A 23961-nucleotide genomic window follows, 5' to 3' on the forward strand; every position below is an offset into this window, starting at 1 on the left:
ACAGAGAAGATATGCAACATCTTTGTTTAGCTTAAAGGAGTTAAAACTTGAAACAGTGTTTAGTACTTTATTTCAATGGTTGTAGGGTGAGAGATAATCTCAAAACGTGCTGGCTGGTTCATGGGATGGATATCCAAAGTACAAATTAAAATGTTAGGAGGGCTTTCTTCTCTCATGTTCTATTATCTGTTTTGTTCTTGTTTTTTATTAAATTGGTTTTATTTTTTCATCAATCTTTTGATCAATGTAATTTTCATGACAAATTATGAGAATGAAAGCAGATTGTTTTAAAATGGGTATATTTGGCTAGTTTGTTGGATATAATGTATGTCTGAATTTGTTATGACTTTTTTTTTTAAAATTGGGTCACTAATTATATCGTTGAATACAAGAAGTAAAAGTTGAGTAATTACTCATAAATTAATTAGTATTAATTTTCTTATGACTTAAAGTAGTTAATAGATAATTAATTAATAATATATACCAATTGAATAATTGTATAAATAAAAATTTAATTTATAATTTCACAAAATAATTTTTAAAAAGATAATTATGTATATATTAAGAGTACAGTACTCACAAAGATATGTAGTGAGTACTAAATCATATAAATAAAGACTATTTTTTAACTTATTGTCATTTTTAAAATCTAACGAATGATAAAACAATTTATTTTTGTTAAAAGATTTATTAAAAAATTTTTTACTTAAAAATTACTGAACTTTTTATTATTTATTCAAATTATATTATTTTAGCTAAATAAATTTTATCTTTTTAAGTAGCTCAAGTATTAGAATATTTGAATTATCTTTATAATTTTTAATTTTATCTAATTTAATTTTTTATATTTTTAGATTTAATTTTAAAAATTTATGTTAATGTTAGAATATTTTTAAGAAATAATATTATAGCTTAATAAATCTATTAAAGACAGGTAGTAGTTAAAATTTGGTGGCTAAACTCCGTTATTTTGGTAGTGTACGTGATAATTTTTCCAGTAACATTTTAAACATCGTATTTTTATTCTATGTCTTATGTTGTCGTATTTTAGTAAACGAAAAAGGTGATAACATAAAAAGAAAAGAAATTTCAAAAATTTAATAGTAAATGAGTAAAATAACATAATCTTCCTAGTTCAATAAATGTCAAATCAATCAATGAATGCAAACTATACAAAACAAAGGTAATTAGTAAATGGTACAAAATTACCAATCATCCTAAAATCTGAATCATCTTCAATCTGCCATTCCAGTTTCAGGGGCCACAACAGGAGACTCAGTTGTTCTGGAACTCATTCCGGACTCTTTGTTACTTGTAGATGCACAAACCGGGATATCGGGACCAGGACTTGATGTTTTCACTTGATCAGTAAAAGCCGATTTAGCGGTTGAGGTTGGTGCTGTTCCACCACCAATGTTCCTATCTTTTTCCATCTTCTGCTGATTTTTCATACTGTCATGTCTTTTGCACTGATCACAAACCAAACGTCATCTTCCATTACAAAAGCATAAAAATAACATAGTTTATAAATCCAAAACACAATATGCCGAATCACCATACACTACAACAAACAAGGCTTTTCACAACGGTCAAAAACCGTTGCCGTATATTGAAAAACCGTTTCCTAAACTTTAGGCAACGCTTTGGCAACGGTTTTTGACCTGTGGTATATGCGGCCGTTGCCAATGCTCAAAGGCAACGATTTTTTACCTAAGGCAATGGTAACCAAAAAACCGTTGCCAAAGTTACTGGTATAGGCAACGGTTTTGAAAGCAAATTTTAAACAACGGTTTCAAACCGTTACTCGAGAAACAATGGTTTTAAACCGTTCTTTTTCATGATACAATGGTTTAGAACTGTACCTGGATAGGCAACGGTTTTAAATTGTAGTAGTTTTGTTATCCACAACAGCAACGGTTTTAAAGCATTACCGTTGGTGTCGTTTTTTGGTAACGGTTTTTGTACCGTTGCCAATTTATAGTTGTCTAAGACAACAGTTTAAAAGCGTTATCATTGGTTTTTTTGGCAACGGTTTTAAAACCATTGCCATTTTATAGTCATCTAAGACAACGATTTTAAAGCGTTACCGTTGGTGTCATTTTTTGGCAACGGTTTTAACACTGTTGTCCTTTGTAACTTTTGACAACGATTTTTCGTAATATAATTCTTTATTTACAATAGTAGTTTTCTCGTGAATGAAATTAATTTCATTTTTTTAATTATTTAGAGTCAATAAATAATCTAAACTATTTGAATAAAGTCACTAAAAAAAAATAATTGTTCATTTTTCATCAAATTTGACTTATAAAAATTATTGCAAACTATCATGACAACCTCAAACTATATCATCTAATGTTGCAAAAAATATAACAAAGAAGAGTTGAAATAGCTAAGTAGCAAATAGATTTATCATCATGTCCGATCCACAAGTTCATGACTTTTACTCTATAACACTTGCTCTTAAAAATTTGACCTTAATCAAGTTCGATTTCCCCTTCAACATAGTTTTCCTGTAAAAAAAAGAAAAAAAATCAAATATAAAACTACACATCTTTAATACTAATAATGTCTACTAAAAATCATCCCATATGAACTCACTAAAACCAAATCAGCATTAATAAAACAGCTCAGAATAAGGCCATCAGCATCATTGCTCAATCAAAACAAGGCATGAAATCAGCCATTAATAAGGATAAAGCAGCACTAAACAACAAAATCATCCCATATGAACTCTCTAAAATCAAATCACCACTAATAAAACAGCTCAGAATAAGGCCATCAGCATCATTGCTCAATCAAAACAAGGCATGAAATCAGCCATTAACAAGGATAAAGCAGCACTAAACAGCAAAATCAACACATATGAACTCACTAAAATCAAATCAGCACTAATAAAATAGCTCAGAATAAGACCATCAGCATCATTGCTCAATCAAAATAAGGCATGAAATCAGCCATTAACAAGGATAAAGTAGCACTAAACAGCAACATCAACCCATATGAACTCACTAAAATCAAATCAGCACTAATAAAATAGCTCAGAATAAGGCCATCAGCATCATTGCTCAATCAAAACAAGGCATGAAATCAGCCATTAACAAGGGTAAAGCAGCACTAAACAGCAAAATCAACCCATATGAACTCACTAAAACCAAATCAGCACTAATAAAATAGCTCAGAATAAGGCCACCATCATCATTGCTCAATTAAAACAAGGCATGAAATCAGCCATTAACAAGGATAAAGCAGCACTAAACAGTAAAATCAACCCATATGAACTCTCTAAAATCAAATCAGCACTAATAAAACAGCTCAAAATAAGGCCATCAGCATCATTGCTCAATCAAAACAAGGCATGAAATCAGCCATTAACAAGGATAAAGCAGCACTAAATAGCAAAATCAACCCATATGAACTCACTAAAACCAAATCAGCACTAATAAAATAGCTCAGAATAAGTCCATCATCATCATTGCTCAATCAAAACAAGGCATGAAATCAGCCATTAACAAGGATAAAGCAGCACTAAACAGCAAAAAATAACCCATATGAACTCACTAAAACCAAATCAGCACTAATAAAATAACTCAGAATAAGGCCATCATCATCATTGCTCAATCAAAACAAGGCATGAAATCAGCCATTAACAAGGATAAAGCAGCGCTAAACAGCAAAATCAACCCATATGAACTCACTAAAATCAAATCAGCACTAATAAAACAGCTCAGAATAAGGCCATCATCATCATTGCTCAATCAAAACAAGGCATGAAATCAGCCATTAACAAGGATAAAGCAGAACTATACAATTTGAAACAGTAATGCAACAACCATCATTTGTCAATTAAAACAGCTCAGAAAACCATTCATAAAAGGCATCAGCAGCAACCAAAAAGTTCAACCTAAATCCACTACAATTCAGATAAAACTTCCTAACCACCTATAATCCACTAAGCATGCATAACTAATTTGTATCTAACAAATTATGCAAAGAAGCTTCAGCAATCAATTAATCACTAAATATTCTTAACAATTAAATTTTCAAACAAATTTAAAAAGATAATATATCAAATGATTCACCTGTAGTGTAGCTCAATGTCTAGGGTAGTTGCAGCTACAGAGAGACCCACTATTTGATTTCCTTTTTCTGGTTTTAAAGAGACAAACTACAACAGCAACAAAGAATAAAAATATAAGTAATTCATAACCAGATTTTTTAACAAAAAAATTAACTTTTAAAACCAGTTTTTAGAAATCTTATTTTCAAAAGTGATATATAACTAAAAAATCAAACAGTACCTAACTAGCCAAAATTGGGTTAATAAATTAGAACAAAAAACCATAGCTAAGCTGCTAAGCATATCTCTATAATTTAATAGCACAATGAATCAAAGAAGAAAAAGAAAATACTTCAACTGCATTGCATGCATATAGCAGATGGTGGCACAGCAGAGGTGTCATTACCCATAGATTTTATATGCAAACCTACTAAACAGCCATTGGATAGAGATAAATAAAGATGCAAAACATAAACATAAACAATAGAATTATCAAAATCCAGTCTTTTAAGAAAACAAGACTTTTTAGCTCCCACCCAAACAATACAGATCACAGTATGTGTTAAAAATTGTAACTGCCCAATATTATATAAATTTGCTTGTATTGCTACCCGAACAGGGTCACAACCACACACTGGTTGGCAATAGAGTTGCCTCAGTTATCCCAAAAGAAATTTTATGTACTAAAAAATGGATATGCAGTTAAGCACAATAGAAAGAAGGAAACTATTACTAACAGTTTAGATTTTTTTTCAATAAGTAATTAGAGTAATCAACCACTTAACTGTATTCATGGAATTGATTCAGATGACTCTAATAAGATTTTCTCACTATTGAGTTCGTTAAAAATTCTGCTTCTTTTATGTAAGAGTAGTAGAAAAACCTGTTAGAACCAACTGAACCAATCTCATGAACACGATTAAGCTATTGAATACTTCAATTAATTAAAAACAAATTTAAAGTAACATCCTCCTGTACACAGAAACTCAGAACAACATTCAGACCAGAATAGAAACTCAGTCAAGATTCAACACCTTTCTTTCTCATGTTCACAAACATCACCACTTTCAGAGATTACCCAACAACCAATCAAGACCTAACTAAGCAACAGAAAATACCCAACAGCCAATCAAGCCCTAACTAAGCAACAGAAAATCAGAGAAGAAGAACACTTACCATAGATGACAACCCACAAACGGCCGATGCAGTAAAGCAGCAGCAGCAAAGCAGAAGCAGCGAAGCACAACCCAGTGAAGCAGAAGCAGCGAGGCAGAACAGGGGAGAAGCAGCAAAGCAGAAGGCGCAAGGACACCGTGGAGAACGGAGAAGAACTGAAGCCGTAGAGAGGGAAGAAGCAGCGATGCCGCGGAGAGGAGAGACTCAGCGATGCCGGGAAGGAGGAGGCAGCGACGATTTTGGGAAGGATGCAACGACGATGATGGCGCGACAATGGTGAGTTTCGATTTAGGGCTTCCTGGTGACTTGCGATGATGGTGCGATTTGGGGCTTCCTGGGGAACGGCAGTTCGATGACGTCTCTGATTCTGAAGGCGTGGGTTAGGGCGGTGGAGGGAGGAAGAGTAGCGTTCGAAGAGAAGAGGAAGTAGAACGCGCGTCTGTTCTGATCTGCTTTCTTATTTTAGTTTTATTTTTTTATATTAATATTTGTTATATATTTATTTTAATTATTCTAATATTTGTTATATATTAACAATAGATGCAACGCACAGGAATCAGATTCACGATTTTTCTTAATTCCCTTAAAATAAAGGGTTCCTGTAGTGATTTTCCTGATTAATCGAATGTAAATTTTAAAAAAAATTAATAAATGGATGCATCAAAAGCCATGTAACCTTATACTTTATACTTTTCAAGGTTATTTTCAATTTGCAAGGCAAATGATATATCAGTCATTATAATTTCAGATAATTATATAAATTTAAACTATTTTTCTATAAATACTGAATTTATAAAATACTCAAAAACTATTATTATAAATAAATAACAAATATTATTTTAAAAAAATAAAATTAAAATAAATTTATAATAGATATTATATATTATTATTATAAATTATAAAAAATATTATATTTTGAAAATATTGTTTAATTTGTATAATTATTTAAATAATATTAGAAAATAGTTGTTTCATAAACAATTGTTATAATGGTTGTAAAACTGTTCTTTAAAATAGTCAAAGAGAACGGTTTTATTTTGTTACTATAGTGTAATGAAAAAATGAACTTCAACCGCAACACTGTAAAAACCGTTGTCTAAGACCATCTAATAGAACGGTTTTAAAGAGTAGCATTTCGGCAACGGTTTTAATGCGTTTCCTTTGTACAATTCTTTAAACAACAAAAAAAACCGTTGCTTAAAAATAATTCATGGTAACGGTTATAAAACCGTTCTTTAAAATAGTCAAAGAGAACGGTTTTAATTTGTTGCTATAAAATAATGACAAATTGAATTCAACAGTAACACTACAAAAAAACCGTTGTCTAAAACTATCTAAGAGAACGGTTTTAAGGCATTGTAAAATTTGGCGTTGCTAAAGGCCATATTTGTTGTAGTGATACAACGAAATTCTAAACATAGTTATAGTATGAGATACCTTAGTGGGGATGTCAATATGGCTACTGATATTCTTTTCTGTATCATCGTCTACTGGCTCCTTTGAGATTCTACCAGGAACATTAGGACAACTTTTGTTGTAGTGTCCTATCACACCGCAGTTTGAACACCTTCTACGTTGCTTAAATTTTGAGTTTTTCTTGGGAGCTCCCTTACTCTTCACCACCAATGGGTCAACAACATAGTTATCGTCTAAATTACCTTTGCGTGGATTCTCACCTCGCTTTTGGAGTTTTGTAATTGAGTTGACAACATCATTCATTGCTTTGACAAAATCACTTGAGTTCTTACATGCAACATCCATCAACCTACAACACTCAGCACCTAACACACCCAAACGACACTTTAGTACCTTATCAGAATTACTTGGATCATCGACGTTTGACTTCATGAAATCGCTCTTAGCATTCTTCGTCTAACGCTTGCACACTAAGCATTCTGGAATAACTTCAACGTGTTGGTGCTTTAGGCATGCAAATATGTGCATGCAGGGAATCCCTCTATTTTCGAACCACAGACACTCACAACGAAGCATCCCCCCAACTCTGTCAAACTCAACCATATGATCAATCTCTGGCACTCCAAAATTGTTACACTTGAAGTATAGTTTTCCACCATCCTGAATTACCAACTCTGTATTCATAGCACAAGCACCCTCAATTTCCTTCCTGACCTCCCGGAACATGTTACGAGTGAAAGTCTTTGCAGCAAAATCTTCAAGTGTCGGCAAAGAAGTCACAAGTACTGGATCGGTATATTTACTATTGAACTCTGCAACTCTTTCATTGTTCCTGTAATGGCTAACAACGGTCTCCATGTTATTGATGAATTCAAGAAGGGTATCTTTCTTTCTCACATATGCTTTTATCAGAGAGTTAATCCCTTCACACTGGGATGTTGTCCTAATTCGCCCAAAAAATTGGTCCCTCAAATATGCAAGAACCCATAAATTCCTCAACTCAAAGGTTTGGTCGACCCAAGAGTTGCTTGATAAGTTATACCTCGCCACCATGTCTCCCTACATGACCTGAAACTCTTCAACACTCACATTAGCATAAATCAATTTCTTGAAGTCATTTAAAAATCCATTGTTCTTAACCTTCTCGCATGCATTCCTATGTAAGTGCCATGCACATAGTCGATGTGTTGCATAAGGAAAGACCTGTTTAATGGCTTCTCTCATTGAAAGATCTCTGTCGGTGACAACTGCCATAGGGTGTTTATTCCCTATTGCTTCCAAAAATGTTTCCAAGAGCCACTTGTATGAACCAATATCCTCATTAACAAGAAGACCACATCCAAATATGACGGTCTGCCCATGATGATTGCTACTAGAAAATATCATAAGTGGTTTATTGTAGACGTTCCTATTGTAAGTCGAATCAAATGTCAAGACATCCCCAAAGCACTCATAATCAATACGGCTAGTCCCATCAGCCCAAAACAAATTTTCCAATCGATTCTCATTACTTAATGTGTACTTGCCAAAGAAATAAGAATCATTCCCAGCTTTACCTCTCAGGTAGCTTATTGCAGCATTTGCATCGCCACCCTTCACCTTTTTCTTCCTATGTTGAGTAATGAGGTTGTACATATCTTTTTGGTTGAATGACAAGTTTGCATATCCACCTTTTTGAGCAGCCAAGTATCACAAGATGTGACAGGTCCTGATGCCTATGTCGTGCAAATTCTTTGCCTGAGCTATATCCAAGACACTGAATGTGCGATACTCAGGCATCATGCTAACGTCGAGTGGATCAACTAATCCATGAGAGTGCTCTTCGTAGAACGAAACAACCTTCCATTTATGAATTTTTCTATCTAGTCTTGCACGAATTCTCGCCCGGCAACAACTTCGAGTTAGGGGTCGGTGGTCCCTGATTCTTTCGTCCTTTTCAACCTCTTCCTTTCTTGAGCCCGCCCGATTGCAAACAATTTGGCGCATAATTATGCAACCATTGCTATCGTGTCTGACTTCATCCAACCTCACAACAAAACCGTGCATCATTGCATAAGTATTGTAGAATTGATAAACAGCTTCCTCATCTGTAAACTGAAGTTGCATGATATCTTCTCGTGACAGCTCTGCTATTCTCTTATCTTGAGGTCTATCTTCATCAGCCTCCGTATCGTCATCTAAAAAATCTAGATCGTCTCCTCTTGGGAACTCCTCATCGGAGTCTGTTCCAAAAAAATCGCTATCCGACGACTCCATCTCCCAAAAATCAACATACACCTATAATTTATAAAAATACAAACATATCACCACACAATTAACATTTCACAGATATGTAGACTAGAAAAATTACCACTAATTCACATAAAATATAGCAACACCTTTAAAGAACTAAAAGATTTTAATACAATCCATCCAATTGTATTTACTTTTATGCCCCCATTTGGTTGACTAGCTTCTTTGTATCTTAAAGACCTAAGCAGAACAACATATATTTAGATTAATTTTTTTCAGAAAATGATCATCAATGATTTCATCACTTTAGAATTTCATTTTTCATGGTCTGTACAAAGTAGAAATGACATTCTCACCAAAGATAAAATGAAGGAAATGTATGTAACAATGAAAACATGTGGTAGTAATACTTGCACCTGACCAGAACTATGTCAGGCACGTTATGTTTATAGAAACAATATAGATAATAAATATTAGAAATTGATTCAAATGAGGCATATAAATAAAGACAACACTGAGTTGGATGCATTTTAATCTAATGTTCAGGAATCATGAGGGCATGCACAAGAAAAAGCATTCAGCTTCTTTTTATTTCTGGCTGGCTATTACCTATTTTTATTTGCTTCATAATCATTCAATAGATATACATAATTAATATTATACAATTTGTTAAGGCCTTCTTTACTTCATGACTTCTATTTCACTTCTTTCGAAGGGAACGAGCAAAGTAAAAATTAGTTTAGAAAGTAAGCAACACAATTAAATAAAATAGAAATAATTCAAATTAAGTAAATACTTTTAGGAGATTATATACCAAATCTAAAGCAGAAAGCATCCTCTTCCATATGAAAGTGAAAGTGAAAGGGGCATTGTGTGTAACAGAAGAATACCAGCAAACAGGAACATTGCATTATTACAAGATAAATTAAAAAAACAAAACACAACACCAACAATAACACAACATCAGCAACTATAACAAGATGAAAGGTTCAGAAAAATATGACAACAACATCCAAGGTGTTTCTGATCAAAATTAATGCTACTCTTATTCTAATTACCTATTTCAATTCCAATTAACTCAGTTCAGAACAAAATTAAAAGGCATAAAGCAAAGGAAAAGATATAACAAAAACCTAATTGCAGAAGTAATAATTATTTTAATGTGCATTTTATATTAGTGACTTATTTTATTATATGCCTAGCATGGTTAAATTGAGATATAGTGATAAATTACCACATCAGAAGAAAAATATATAAATATAAATAACCAATGAGGATAAAATAAAAATAAATGGGCGGTATGATTTCTTCAATCTGGTAGAAATCACTTTCTCATTTACCAAACCAACTTATATTCAACTAGCGGCTCAACAGGCACTATCATGCCTGTTCAGCCGCTTTTCTATTGAGTTAAAAAAATATTTTTATATTTTTATTTTTAAAATTATAAATTTAATATAAATAATTAAAAAATAAATTAAAAAGATAAAATAAATAAATTTAAGTTAAAAAATTAAAAAAATTGTTATTTTTATGTGTAACAATGTCAAAATTAAAATTTATTAACATTATTTATAAATTAGTTATTTATATATTAAATTTATTTATTTTCTCATTCCTATTTAATTTGAAATAAATTTAAAAATTTATATTCATATTCTAACCATTCTTTTTTTTATACATAATTCTAATAGATAAAAAATTATTTCTTTAATCTTATATTGAACATCTTTAATTATCTTTAATTTTATTATTATTTCAAAATTATTAATTTTTATTTTGATTATATCATCTCATCATATTATACACTATTATTTTCTCTTATTATTTTTTTATATGTATAACTATTATTATCTCACCGTCACTATTATGTTGCCTTGTTTTATTCTTCTTTTTTGTTTTCTTCTTCTATTAATCCCGATTGCAATCAATTACCACCATATCATATTACCATGATCGCAGCTCTCATTTTTGTTTATCACTTTGATCCATACATATCCATTGTGTTAACTTTTGAGTTGTTAAAGATTTGTTAAAAGAATTATTTTTTTTGTTTGATTTAGATATCTAGATGTATAACTTTTAGAAAGATACTTATTTTTCATACTTACTTGTTAAGTCATATTTTATCATTTCAAAAAAAAAAATAAGATATCAAGCATTTAAAAATTTTTTATAGAATAATTAAATAAAAAATAAAAAAATTATTAGTTATTTAATTTTTTTAATATATAAAATAATTGAATTTAAATTAATTTAGGTATAATACTAAAATCATTATGTTACTATGTGTAACAATAAAGATAAAAATTTATAAATATTTGTAAATTTATTTATTTCTCAATTATATTTAATTTGAAGCAGATATAAAAATTTATATTTAAACAACTCTTTCTCTCGCATATTTTTAATAGCTAAAAAAAATTTATTTCATATAATTTTATATTCAACATTTTAAATTATCTTTAGTCTTATTATTCTTTTAGAATTTTTAATTTTTGTTTTTATTACTCTTTTTCCTTATCATTATCTATCTACATATACTTCACCACCACTCTTATATTAGTTTGTTCTCTCTTCCTTCCTCAGTTTTTATTCTCTTCCTATCTTCTTTTCAATCGAAATTAGTTACCAACATACACTATAAGAAAATAGAGTTATTTTAACACTTTATTTTTTAACACCATAATTAAATGTCAAAATTAATATATATTTTTGACAAATATCACAAATGTCAAATTTTCTATATTTTCTTGATGAATAATTTGACCATAGAAAATTACTCCTCAATTTTGATACTCATTTGTTTTCAATTTACTCCACTATTTTTCTTCTTCTTTGGGCTCTGTTAATTTTGACATCACACTGCTCTCAAGTTTAGGATTATACTACTCATTCTTTATCTTCAAAATCTCAATTTATTCTTTAGTTTCAAGATCTCATTTCATTCTTTGTTAAAATTTTTTGTTGAAAATATTTTATAGTCAATAAGTGTCAAAATAAATAGTATTTTTGACAATTAATAAATATCACAGAAAATATGTTCTCAAAATTTTCTAACAAATTATTTTTGACAGCCAATATTTATCAAAATAAGATTTAAATTTTTTTCACAATCACTTATATGTTAAAAATACTATTTTTGACAAAATTTTTATTAACATATTTTCATAGTTAAAATAGTGTCAAAATTTATTTTTTTGACAAATTTTAATTTTCTTTTACACATTATAACCATAAAAAATAATCTATATTATTGTAGTGATATATTAATTCATAATTATTACACTCAGAAGTGAATACTACTTTAAAAATAAAAGTTCAAAAAAAAAAATTGCGTAACTCTTTTGTGTATCATCTACAATCTTATAAATGTAACGAATGAGTAAATTTAACTTTTTTTTTTTAATTATGAGTTTTTTTTATTATCTAATACATTCAAAGTCACATATTCATTTATGATAAAAGTTAAAAATTAAAGTTAAATGACATTAGTACTTTTTGGTTTAATAAAATTAAAATAAAGTACAAAAATAAGGATAAAAACTAAAAAATTAGATGACTCTAGAAAAGGATAATGTTAAATTTTATGTCATTATGTATGAGAACAGTGATTTATTTTATTATATTTATTTTTGTACCAAATAACAAAAGAATTAAATTTTATGTCCATTTTTTATTACTTATGTTACTTATTTATAATTGTTTAAATTATACTCTATAGTCATTAAGTGCTGTTTTCTTCCAACAAAAAATAGTTATGAAGTCATTTTCATTTTTTTATAGGAGTACATCCATTATATCATGGTTTCAATAATTAATGTAAAATTTAAAAAATTAAATAAATATATATTTATTTTGATTATATTCAAGAGTGAATTATATATATTCCTATAGTCAAGAAATAGACTTAACTTATTCTATAATAAATAGTTTTTTAATCATCAAATTTATAAAGAATATCTCATCTTTTTATTTATCCTAAAAGTTAAACATTAAAACTAATGTTAATACTTTTTTATTAACAGAACTAAAATAAAACATAAAAACAAAACTTGAATAAAAATAAAAATACAAAATTTTGAATTCCAAAATATAAAATGATTATAAGATAAAAAAAATTACTTAAATATAATTTCTATAAAATACTCCACTAATAAATTCAGATGAATGAATATTATATGTAAAATGAATTCTCATATATTAGTACAAAAATTATTCTGTGTAATTTTTTTCAAAAAATATTGTCCTTGTAAACTATTTTACTTTTATTCTTTTAAAAGTATATCCATAATAAAACAAATCTGCATGGATAATTTACATCCAATAGAAAACTCTTATAAAATTGGTGTGAAAAATTGTGTGAAAGTTTTTTTTATTCAACGTAACTGACGGATATACGGGAGAAATTTTTTTAATAATAAACTTCTCTAGGATAATATTGGAACTTAATTTAGATGCCAATTGACCTTATATACTGTGTAGGTACCTAGAGTATATTAGAAGAGTATGATAAGAGAAAAATTATTTTGTGTAAATTTATTTTTTATAAAGTTTCCCTATTGAATTATTTTATTTTTATTCCTTAAAAATATATTCAAATAAAAAAATTCTACGACAATAATTTACATCCAACACAAGAATCTTAATCAAAATTACTATAAAAAAATGGATAGAAAATTTTTTATTTAACGTAACTAATGAAAGAATTTTTTAATAATAAACTTTTCTTTAGAAACAATATTAGAACTTAAATTTAGGTATCAATTATTCTTATATTAGGTTTGATGTTATATCTAAGTAAAGTGAGAAGGATGCAAGAAAAGATGAATAAGAAAAGAAAAAAAGTTTTCTATTATGCAGTAAAAGTAATATGAGATGATAGATAGTAGGAGAGAAAAGAGATAATTATAGAAGTTGCGTGATTAGGAATTAATGACACTCTAAAACAAAAGAAACTGTTAACTATATTTTGATTTTGCACTTGTGTAGCCAAACTCTTTCAAAGGAGAACACGCAAGCCTCTTTCGACAATTTATTTGTCAGCAATCAACATTTAAATTTACTCTCAGAACCTATGTATCAGTGTTTAACTTAATACATTGATTCAAAGATTTTGAAGGTGAAACAAGAGGTCCAAAGGACGTTACGCCAAGAGTTTCAGAATTTGGCCCAAACATTAACTCCTCCTGCAAACAGAGTAATGTCTACTGTTGGAGGTGAAGAAGCAAATGGCAATAGGGTAAGTAACAAAAATTAGTTATCTCTATTTTAAGTATTTTTTAAAGTTTGCCAATTGCGAATTTCATGGTTAATAGTAAGTGAATATAGTAACGTATGAACAATAAAAAACTGTTTAATAAAACTGAAAATGATCAAAATAAATATTTGTAATCTATACATTTAATATGCAGGCAACTAATCGTGATGGACAACTGTATGAGTTGGATGTCGTCAAATGTGAAGTTGAAAGATTGCGTTCATTGACAATACCAGTAAGTAAAAATTATTTTATTAGGATTATGTTCTGTATGAATAATTTGACTATGATTTCATAATTATTTATATTTCAGTTGACATTTGAAATCCCCAAAGATATTCTCGTCAATGAAGAAGAAGCAATGGTAGCTATATATTTATATAATGCTAATGCCTCCCCTAAGTAAGTATCTTGTTAATGTACATATAGATAAAAGTTGTTAGACATTTTATTTCATGTGGTAAGATTATTTATTTATTTATTTATTTATTTTTACAACAACGAAGAAATACTTGTACACGAAGGTGTAGATGGTTGTAGAAGATCATTCGATGCACTTAAGCCTATGCGACAGATAGATGCTAATGTAAAACTCTAAATTGCATAAAAAAATTTATTTTTCAAACCTCTTATACTAATTTTATTTTTTATCTTTAATCTTGCTAGATATTAACAATGGTTGCATGCACAATGACTCATGAGGAAAAAATTTGTTCCGGAGGTCCAAAGATATGGTTTCTTCCGCCTAGGGTCTCCGTAAGTCATATGAAGTCAAAGTTTACTATATGCTTTAATAAAACAACCAAATTGAATCGCAATTTTCTTTGATTGTAAAACTTGTTAGGAACAAGCACTTTCGTTTGTCTACCCACCAACAGCTGTGGTAATGGACCATTCAGCATACTTGTCTGATGTTAGCAGCTTATCAAAGGTACCTAACGTATTTGTTTTAAATTTGAAACCTACCTATTTACTATCATTTGCCATGATATGTTTTTACAATCTTGAGTTTTTGTGATTTTTAGATTTATGTAGCAATTAAGGACAACTTTAAACTTTGGTACTTATTATGTGTTGACGTGAAGAAGAGGAAAGTTAATATGTGTAGATCCAATGCTACAAAGATCAAGGAAAACCATAAGGGAGCGACAGACTCGGCAACTAGTGAGTTATTCATACTTATAATTTAAATTTGTTGACCATAACTCATTTAATTTTCAGCAACAATTACTTACAATTATATTTCCTGTCAATGTAGGAAAATTTCATTGACTGGATGATTCATGAACAATTGCTCGATGAGAGAATAGAGGATAAGTCAGATTTGGATGAAGTTGCATATCAACTCGGTGAATTTCGTATCTACTATCCACAGAAGCTTCCACAACAAGAAAACGCATAAGACAAGTTACTATATGAATTTAAGCAAATTCAAATAACTATCTAAGGAAGGTGAAGCTAATCTTTTAATACGTATGCCTCAGGTTTGATTCTGGGATATGGGTTGCTAGATGGCAGCTATATGCTGAGGCCAGGAATTCATTTATCATACCAGTGAGTATAACATTATAATTGCTGACATTGTATCCTTACTAAATAGAATCTTCACTAATTTATTAATTTTATAACATGCAGCCAGTGGATAATACTCCACACATGCAATTGGCCTTAGATTTAGTGCTGAGCAATTACAATAAGGCCAAAGAAACCACCATCGATGCCACAAAGAAATTGGTCACCAAAATAAATTGAAATGCAGCCATTTATTATGTTCACGATATGAGTTTTATTAATTTGTCTAAGTTTAAGATATTTTGAATATCATACATTGATAGTGTTTGTTATTTTATTTTATTAATACATTAATATTAAAGCCATTTTCATTTATTTGTTTCTAATCCTGTCATTTATTTCGGTAGTATTATGTTGTTTCCATTAATTTTACTAAAAATGTAAAATAAAAAGATGAAACGTTGCAACCTCACTATTGAACGAAGGGTTACAGTAAAAAATTACAAATTTGTAGAAGTTATATAGCAAAAGTTTTAAAAAACTCCCACACATTAACCCAAAAACTCTTTACGCCCTTCGTAATTTAATTGATAGCGGTTTTTGTTCTAAATAGTAGGGGTTCTAGAAACCCCCAAAAATTAAAATCTATGAGACTCAAGTTATTCTCTCACGCACAAACCTGCCAAACCAAAACCCCGAAAGCCCCAAACCCGCGAAACCAAAAGTACCCACCAAATTTTGTGACCCTCTCCTCAGCCTTTCCTGCAAATTGGCCACGACTTCTACTCCCCCGAGGCTCATCGTTGTTCATGGTGGCCCTCTTTTCCAACTGCTCTTCAGGTTAGTGGGTTTGGTATTCTCTTCCTGCAAATAGTAGGGGTTCTAGAAACCCCCAAAAATTAAAATCTGAGACTCAAGTTATTCTCTCACGCACAAACCTGCCAAACCAAAACCCCGAAAGCCCCAAACCCGCGAAACCAAAAGTACCCACCAAATTTTGTGACCCTCTCCTCAGCCTTTCCTGCAAATTGGCCACGACTTCTACTCCCCCGAGGCTCATCGTTGTTCATGATGGCCCTCTTCTCCAACTGCTCTTCAGGTTAGTGGGTTTGGTATTCTCTACTTTCAATTGCTGTTGTTATTAACATTTGCTTCCAGTTCACATCGCTAAGATTCTTCTCTATTTGTATCACTGCTATTCTTCGCTTTAGGTTGATGTTCGTTGCTCTGTTGTTTGCCGCTCGTTAGTGTTTGCTACTTCGTTGTTCATTGTTCGCTATTCACTATGGTTGTTTATTGTTGACGACTTTTTCCTTTATCAATCAAGGTAAATAATCGCTGTTTTCTTTGGTATATGCTATCTTAATTAGATTATTCTAGTTTCTTAACCATGTTTTGACGTGTATTTTTTACCATTCAACTAATAAAATACCGAGATTTTGGATATTGAACTTGAACAAAGTTATGTTGTTCATGAATTAGAGAAGAGTTGTTCATCCCAATAATTAGGTTATGTATATAGTTTTTCGCCCAATGATAACATGTCTGGTCTAATGTTATGCATTATTCTCTTGCAGGGCTCCACAATTTGCATGTCTTGTTTACGTATGATTCCAAATCCGATATCTTTCAAGCAAGGTAATTGTGAAGAATTACCTTAAGTGTCTAATATTGAACTTCTATGACAATCTACAATAAAGGAACATATTGTGCACCTAATTTTATATATATTTATTGCAGTTGGCATATGATCAGTCTCAAAGAGTAGTACCAGTATATAGTTTTTTTATGGAACGTGCTTTATATGCCTTAATTTTTCTTATTAGTTTTTGGCCTTTTTTTATTTTTAATTTTAATGCCTTTAATAGTATATAAGTTAAGGACTTAATGAGTTTCTTTGACCGTATTAGTACTTTTGAATTTTGAGATACAATCCAAATAAAGAAGCTAGTATTAGTGGTTTAGAATTTTGAGCCAATAACTGGAATCCATCTTGCATTGTTTCTTCTAAAGTTCTTTCGGTGCTTCTTGAATTCTTATTCAGATAGCATATGAAAATATAATGTCTTTTGGAGCTAAATTATGAAGGTTTTAATCTTTTAAGCATCAAATAGGTATTTTACTCTAACTTAACTATGCCTGGATTTAATCTATTAGTGGAATGATAAAATTATATTCACAGGAAATATTCGGAAAGCTCATGAGCAATGCTGTCTGGGCATTGCACTTAAAAGGAATTGTGTATGTAGCTAACATTCTAGCCACTCTCAATTGTTATTGTGACTACCATAGAAGTTGTGTTCCTTGGTGATACTCTTCACATTGGAAGATACCACTTGTTCAATTTTGACATGGAATAACAAATATACTAATGCATATGAATAAGGAAATTGCTTTGTGTCATTTTTTTGTTGGTTTAAATCATTCTTGAGTCTTAGTGATGGAAAAATATAACGAAGAAAACAGATTTCGAAGAGATTTATCTCATAGTGAAGTTTACCTCAAATCAAAATAGTTGAAATCGAGTAGACTCTTAAACCGAACTAAAGAAGAATCAATAATTTGCTCTCTGTACTCATATTTGTTATGATGGACATAAGTGGATCATATTTCTTATGTTTTATCATTATTTTATTCATCAAACTTAGTTGAGTACGTTAGAATGCTTAATTATTTATTTGCTTTAAATTTTTTCTTGTTTGTATTTTGCAGTATAATTGGAGCTGTAATAATATCAATTAGCCTTTACAAGCTATTGATAATGTTCCTCTTTTACAAAGCTATAAAATTGTGCATCAAAACGTACATAATAGTCATAATACTAGTACAAACTCTTATATTCTAATTCCATTGACTTGCATTCTAATTCCTGTATGCCAAAAGCTTTAATGGAAGATTATTAATTTTAATAATTCCTAGGGTGCATTCGAACTTGGATGCACATTTTGCCCAATAGCCATCAAGTACAATAAAATTTTATAGATGCATTTTGGAATAGTCACAAGTAACAACATATACTCGAGGGGTTAATCATTCTGATCTTTCAATTTTTTGTATTTTTCTTTTAGAATTTCTAGTTTTCATGCATTTCCAGGTAATCATTCACTAAGCATCTACTGCAATTAATGATATCTTGAGCTGTTGTCTGTGATGTTTGGTACTTGGGGCCACAGAATCAGAAGCCATGAGAGGCATCCATTGAATTTGCAGAGAGGCATCCATTGAATTTGTTTGTGATGATATGCAGCATCTTTGTTTAGCTTCAAGGAGTTAAAACTTGAAAAGTGTTTAGTACTTTATTTCAATGGTTGTAAGGTAAGAGATAATCTCAAAATGTGCTGGCTGGTTCATGGGATGGATATCCAAAGTACAAATTAAAATATTAGGAGGGCTTGCTTCTCTCATGTTCTATTATCTGTTTTGTTCTTGTTCTTTATTAAATTGGTTTTATTTTTTCATCAATCTTTTGATCAATGTAATTTTCATGACTAATTGTGAGAATGAAAGAAGATTGTTTTAAAATGGGTGTATTTGGCTAATTTGTTAGATATAATGTATGCCTGAATTTGTTATGACTTTTTTTTTTAACAATGGGTCCCTGATTATATCGGTTGAATACAAGAAGTAAAAGTTGAGTAATTACTCATAAATTAATTAGTATTAATTTTCTTATGACTTAAAATAGTTAATAGATAATTAATTAATAATATATACCAATTGAATAATTGTATAAATAAAAATTTAATTTATAATTTCACAAAATAATTTTTAAAAAGATAATTTTGTATATATTAAGAGTACAATACTCACAAAGATATGTAGTGAGTACTAAATCATATAAATAAAGACTATTTTTTTAACTTATTGTCATTTTTAAAATCTAACAAATGATAAAACAATTTATTTTTATTAAAAGATTTATTAAAATTTTTTTTACCTAAAAATTACTAAAATTTTTATTATTTATTCAAATTATATTATTTTAGCTAAATAAATTTTATCTTTTTAAGTAGCTCAAGTATTAGAATATTTGAATTATCTTTATAATTTTTAATTTTATCTAAATTTAATTTTTTATATTTTTAGATTTAATTTTAAAAATTTATGTTAATGTTAGAATATTTTTAAGAAATAATATTATAGCTTAATAAATCTATTAAAGACCGGTCGGTTATGGCACGTCAATGTGATCCAATTTGGTGATAAATAGAAGACACGATTTAGCGTTCGTAGTTAAAATTTGGTGGCTAAACTCCGTTATTATGGTAGTGTACGTGATAATTTTTCCAGTAACATTTTAAACATCGTATTTTTATTCTATGTCTTATATTGTCCTATTATAGTAAACGAAAAAGGTGATAACATAAAAAGAAAAGAAATTTCAAAAATTTAATAGTAAATGAGTAAAATAACATAATCTTCCTAGTTCAATAAATGTCAAATCAATCAATGAATGCAAACTATACAAAACAAAGGTAATTAGTAAATGGTACAAAATTACCAATCATCCTAAAATCTGAATTATCTTCAATCTGCCATTCCAGTTTCAGGGGCTACAACAGGAGACTCAGTTGTTCTGGAACTCATCCCGGACTCTTCGTTACTTGTAGATGCACAAACCGGGATATAGGGACCAGGACTTGATGTTTTCACTTGATCAGTAAAAGCCGATTTAGCTGCTGAGGTTGGTGCTGTTCCACCACCAATGTTCCTATCTTTTTCCATCTTCTGCTGATTTTTCATACTGTCATGACTTTTACGCTGATTACAAACCAAACGTCATCTTCCGTTACAAAAGCATAAAAATAACATAGTTTATAAATCCAAAACACAATATGCCGAATCACCATACAACGAAATTCTAAACATAGTTATAGTATGAGATACCTTAGTGAGGATGTCAAGATGGCTGCTGATATTCTTTTCTGTATCATCGTCTACTGGCTCCTTTGGGATTCTTCCAGGAACATTAGGACAACTTTTGTTGTAGTGCCCTATCACATCGCAGTTTGAACACCTTCTACGTTGCTTAAATTTTGAGTTTTTATTGGGAGCTCCCTTACTCTTCACCACCAATGGGTCAACAACGTAGTCATCGTCTAAATTACCTTTGTGTGAATTTTCACCTCGCTTTTGGAGTTTTGTAATTGTGTTGACAACATCATTTATTGCTTCGACAAAATCACTTGAGTTCTTACATGCAACATCCATCAACCTAAAACACTCAGCACCCAACACACCCAAACGACACTTTAGTACCTTATCAGAATTACTTGGATCATCGACGTTTGACTTCATGAAATCGCTCTTGGCATTCTTCTTCCAACGCTTGCAAACTAAGCTTTCTGGAATAACTTTAACGTGTTGGTGCTTTAGGCATGCGAATATGTGCATGCAGGGAATCCCTCTATTTTCGAACCACAGACACTCACAATGAAGCATCCCCCCAACTCTGTCAAACTCAACCACATGATCAATCTCTGGCACTCCAAAATTGTTACACTTGAAGTATAGTTTTCCACCATCCTGAATTACCAACTCTGTATTCATAGCACAAGCACCCTCAATTTCCTTCTTGACCTCCCAGAACATGTTACAAGATAAAGTCTTTGCAGTAAAATCTTCAAGTGTCGGCAAAGAAGTCACAAGTACTGGATCGGTATATTTACTATTGAACTCTGCAACTCTTTCATTGTTCCTGTAATGGCTAACAACGGTCTCCATGTTATTGATGAATTCAAGAAGGGTATCTTTCTTTCTCACATATGCTTTTATCAGAGAGTTAATCCCTTCACACTGGGATGTTGTCCTAATTTGCCCAAAAAATTGGTCCCTCAAATATGCAAGAGCCCATAAATTCCTCAACTCAAAGGTTTGGTCGACCCAAGAATTGCTTGATAAGTTATACCTCACCACCATGTCTCCCCACATGACCTGAAACTCTTCAACACTCACATTAGCATAAATCAATTTCTTGAAGTCATTTAAAAATTCACTGTTCTTAACCTTCTCGCATGCATTCCTATGTAAGTGCCATGCACATAGTCGATGTGTTGCATAAGGAAAGACATGTTTAATGGCTTCTCTCATTGAAAGATCTCCATCGGTGACAACTGCCATAGGGTGTTTATTCCCCATTGCTTCCAAAAAAGTTTCCAAGAGCCACTTGTATGAACCAATATCCTCATTAACAAGAAGACCACATCCAAATATGACGGTCTGCCCATGATGATTGCTACTAGAAAATATCACAAGTGGTTTATTGTAGACGTTCCTATTGTAAGTTGAATCAAATGTCAAGACATCCCCAAAGCACTCATAATCAATACGGCTAGTCCCATCAGCCCAAAACAAATTTTCCAATCAATTCTCATTACTTAATGTGTACTTGCCAAAGAAATAAGAATCATTCCCAGCTTTACCTCTCAGGTAGCTTATTGTAGCATTTGCATCACCACCCTTCACCTTTTTCTTTCTATGTTGAGTAATGAGGTTGTACATATCTTTTTGGTTGAATGACAAGTTTGCATATCCACCTTTTTGAGCAGCCAAGTATCACAAGATGTGATAGGTCCTGATGCCTATGTCGTGCAAATTCTTCGCCTGAGCTTTATCCGAGACACTGAATGTGCGATACTCAGGCATCATGCTAACGTCGAGTGGATCAACTAATCCATGAGAGTGCTCTTCATGGAACAAAACAACCTTCCATTTATGAATTTTTCTATCTAGTCTTGCACGAATTCTCGCCCGGCAACAACTTCGAGTTAGGGGTCGGTGGTCCCTGATTCTTTCGTCCTTTTCAACCTCTTCCTTTCTTGAGCCCGCCCGATTGCAAACAATTTGGCGCATAATTATGCAACCATTGCTATCGTGTCTGACTTCATCCAACCTCACAGCGAAACCGTGCATCATTGCATAAGTCTTGTAGAATCGATAAACAGCTTCCTCATCTGTAAACTGAAGTTGCATGATATCTTCTCGTGACAGCTCTGCTATTCTCTTATCTTGAGGTCTATCTTCATCAGCCTCCGTATCGTCATCTAAAATATCTAGATCGTCTCCTCTTGGGAACTCCTCATCGGAGTCTATTCCAAAAAAATCGCTATCCGACGGCTCCATCTCCAAAAAATCAACATACACCTACAATTTATAAAAATACATCACCACACAATTAACATTTCACAGATATGTAGACTAGAAAAATTACCACTAATTCACATAAAATACAGCAACACCTTTAAAGAACTAAAAGATTTTAATACAATCCATCCAATTGTATTTACTTTTATGCCCCCATTTGGTTGACTAGCTTCTTTGTATCTTAAAGACCTAAGCAGAACAACATATATTTAGATTAATTTTTTTCAGAAAATGAGCATCAATGATTTCATCACTTTAGAATTTCATTTGTCATGGTCTGTACAAAGTAGAAATGACATTCTCACCAAAGATAAAATGAAGGAAATATGTGTAACAATGAAAACATGTGGTAGTAATACTTGCACCTGACCAGAACTATGTCAGGCACGTTATGTTTATAGAAACAATATAGATAATAAATATTAGAAATTGATTCAAATGAGGCGTATAAAGGAAGACAACACTGAATTGGATGCATTTTAATCTAATGTTCAGGAATCATGAGGGCATGCACAAGAAAAAGCATTCAGCTTCTTTTTATTTCTGGCTGGCTATTACCTATTTTTATTTGCTTCATAATCATTCAATAGATATACATAATTAATATTATACAATTTGTTAAGGCCTTCTTTACTTCATGACTTCTATTTCACTTCTTTCGAAGGGAACGAGCAAAGTAAAAATTAGTTTAGAAAGTAAGCAACACAATTAAATAAAATAGAAATAATTCAAATTAAGTAAATACTTTTAGGAGATTATATACCAAATCTAAAGCAGAAAGCATCCTCTTCCATATGAAAGTGAAAGTGAAAGGGGCATTGTGTGTAACAGAAGAATACCAGCAAACAGGAACATTGCATTATTACAAGATAAATTAAAAAAACAAAACACAACACCAACAATAACACAACATCAGCAACTATAACAAGATGAAAGGTTCAGAAAAATATGACAACAACATCCAAGGTGTTTCTGATCAAAATTAATGCTACTCTTATTCTAATTACCTATTTCAATTCCAATTAACTCAGTTCAGAACAAAATTAAAAGGCATAAAGCAAAGGAAAAGATATAACAAAAACCTAATTACAGAAGTAATAATTATTTTAATGTGCATTTTATATTAGTGACTTATTTTATTATATGCCTAGCATGGTTAAATTGA

At 30.8% G+C, this 23961-nt stretch overlaps 2 protein-coding genes across 2 annotated transcripts; both read right to left on the reverse strand.

The window, feature by feature from the left end:
* Positions 1-7708: 7708 nt before the first annotated feature.
* LOC112763228 (protein FAR1-RELATED SEQUENCE 5-like) lies at positions 7709-8284 on the reverse strand. The gene has a single exon (XM_025808955.1). The coding sequence runs from the start codon at positions 8282-8284 to the stop codon at positions 7709-7711; it is 576 nt and encodes a 191-aa protein (XP_025664740.1).
* Positions 8285-20180: 11896 nt separating this feature from the next.
* LOC112763231 (protein FAR1-RELATED SEQUENCE 5-like) lies at positions 20181-22154 on the reverse strand. The gene is made up of 3 exons (XM_025808957.1): positions 22042-22154; positions 20541-21927; positions 20181-20414 (listed from the first exon to the last, which is right to left on the reverse strand). The coding sequence occupies exons 1-3, from the start codon at positions 22152-22154 to the stop codon at positions 20181-20183; spliced, it is 1734 nt and encodes a 577-aa protein (XP_025664742.1).
* Between the last annotated feature and the right edge of the window lie 1807 nt (positions 22155-23961).

This window comes from Arachis hypogaea, chromosome 17 (assembly GCF_003086295.3).
Source record: "Arachis hypogaea cultivar Tifrunner chromosome 17, arahy.Tifrunner.gnm2.J5K5, whole genome shotgun sequence".
Taxonomy (NCBI): Eukaryota; Viridiplantae; Streptophyta; class Magnoliopsida; order Fabales; family Fabaceae; genus Arachis; species Arachis hypogaea.

Excerpts from the sequence above, each read along its gene's own strand:
- LOC112763228 (XM_025808955.1), bottom strand. The coding sequence starts at position 8,284 with ATGTACAACCTCATTACTCAACATAGGAAGAAAAAGGTGAAGGGTGGC.
- LOC112763231 (XM_025808957.1), bottom strand. The coding sequence starts at position 22,154 with ATGTACAACCTCATTACTCAACATAGAAAGAAAAAGGTGAAGGGTGGT. Across the intron at positions 21,928-22,041 it reads GATTCTTATTTCTTTGGCAA|GAACGTCTACAATAAACCAC; the intron begins GTACACATTAAG and ends AACTTACAATAG. Across the intron at positions 20,415-20,540 it reads ATCTTGACATCCTCACTAAG|CGTAAAAGTCATGACAGTAT; the intron begins GTATCTCATACT and ends GTTTGTAATCAG.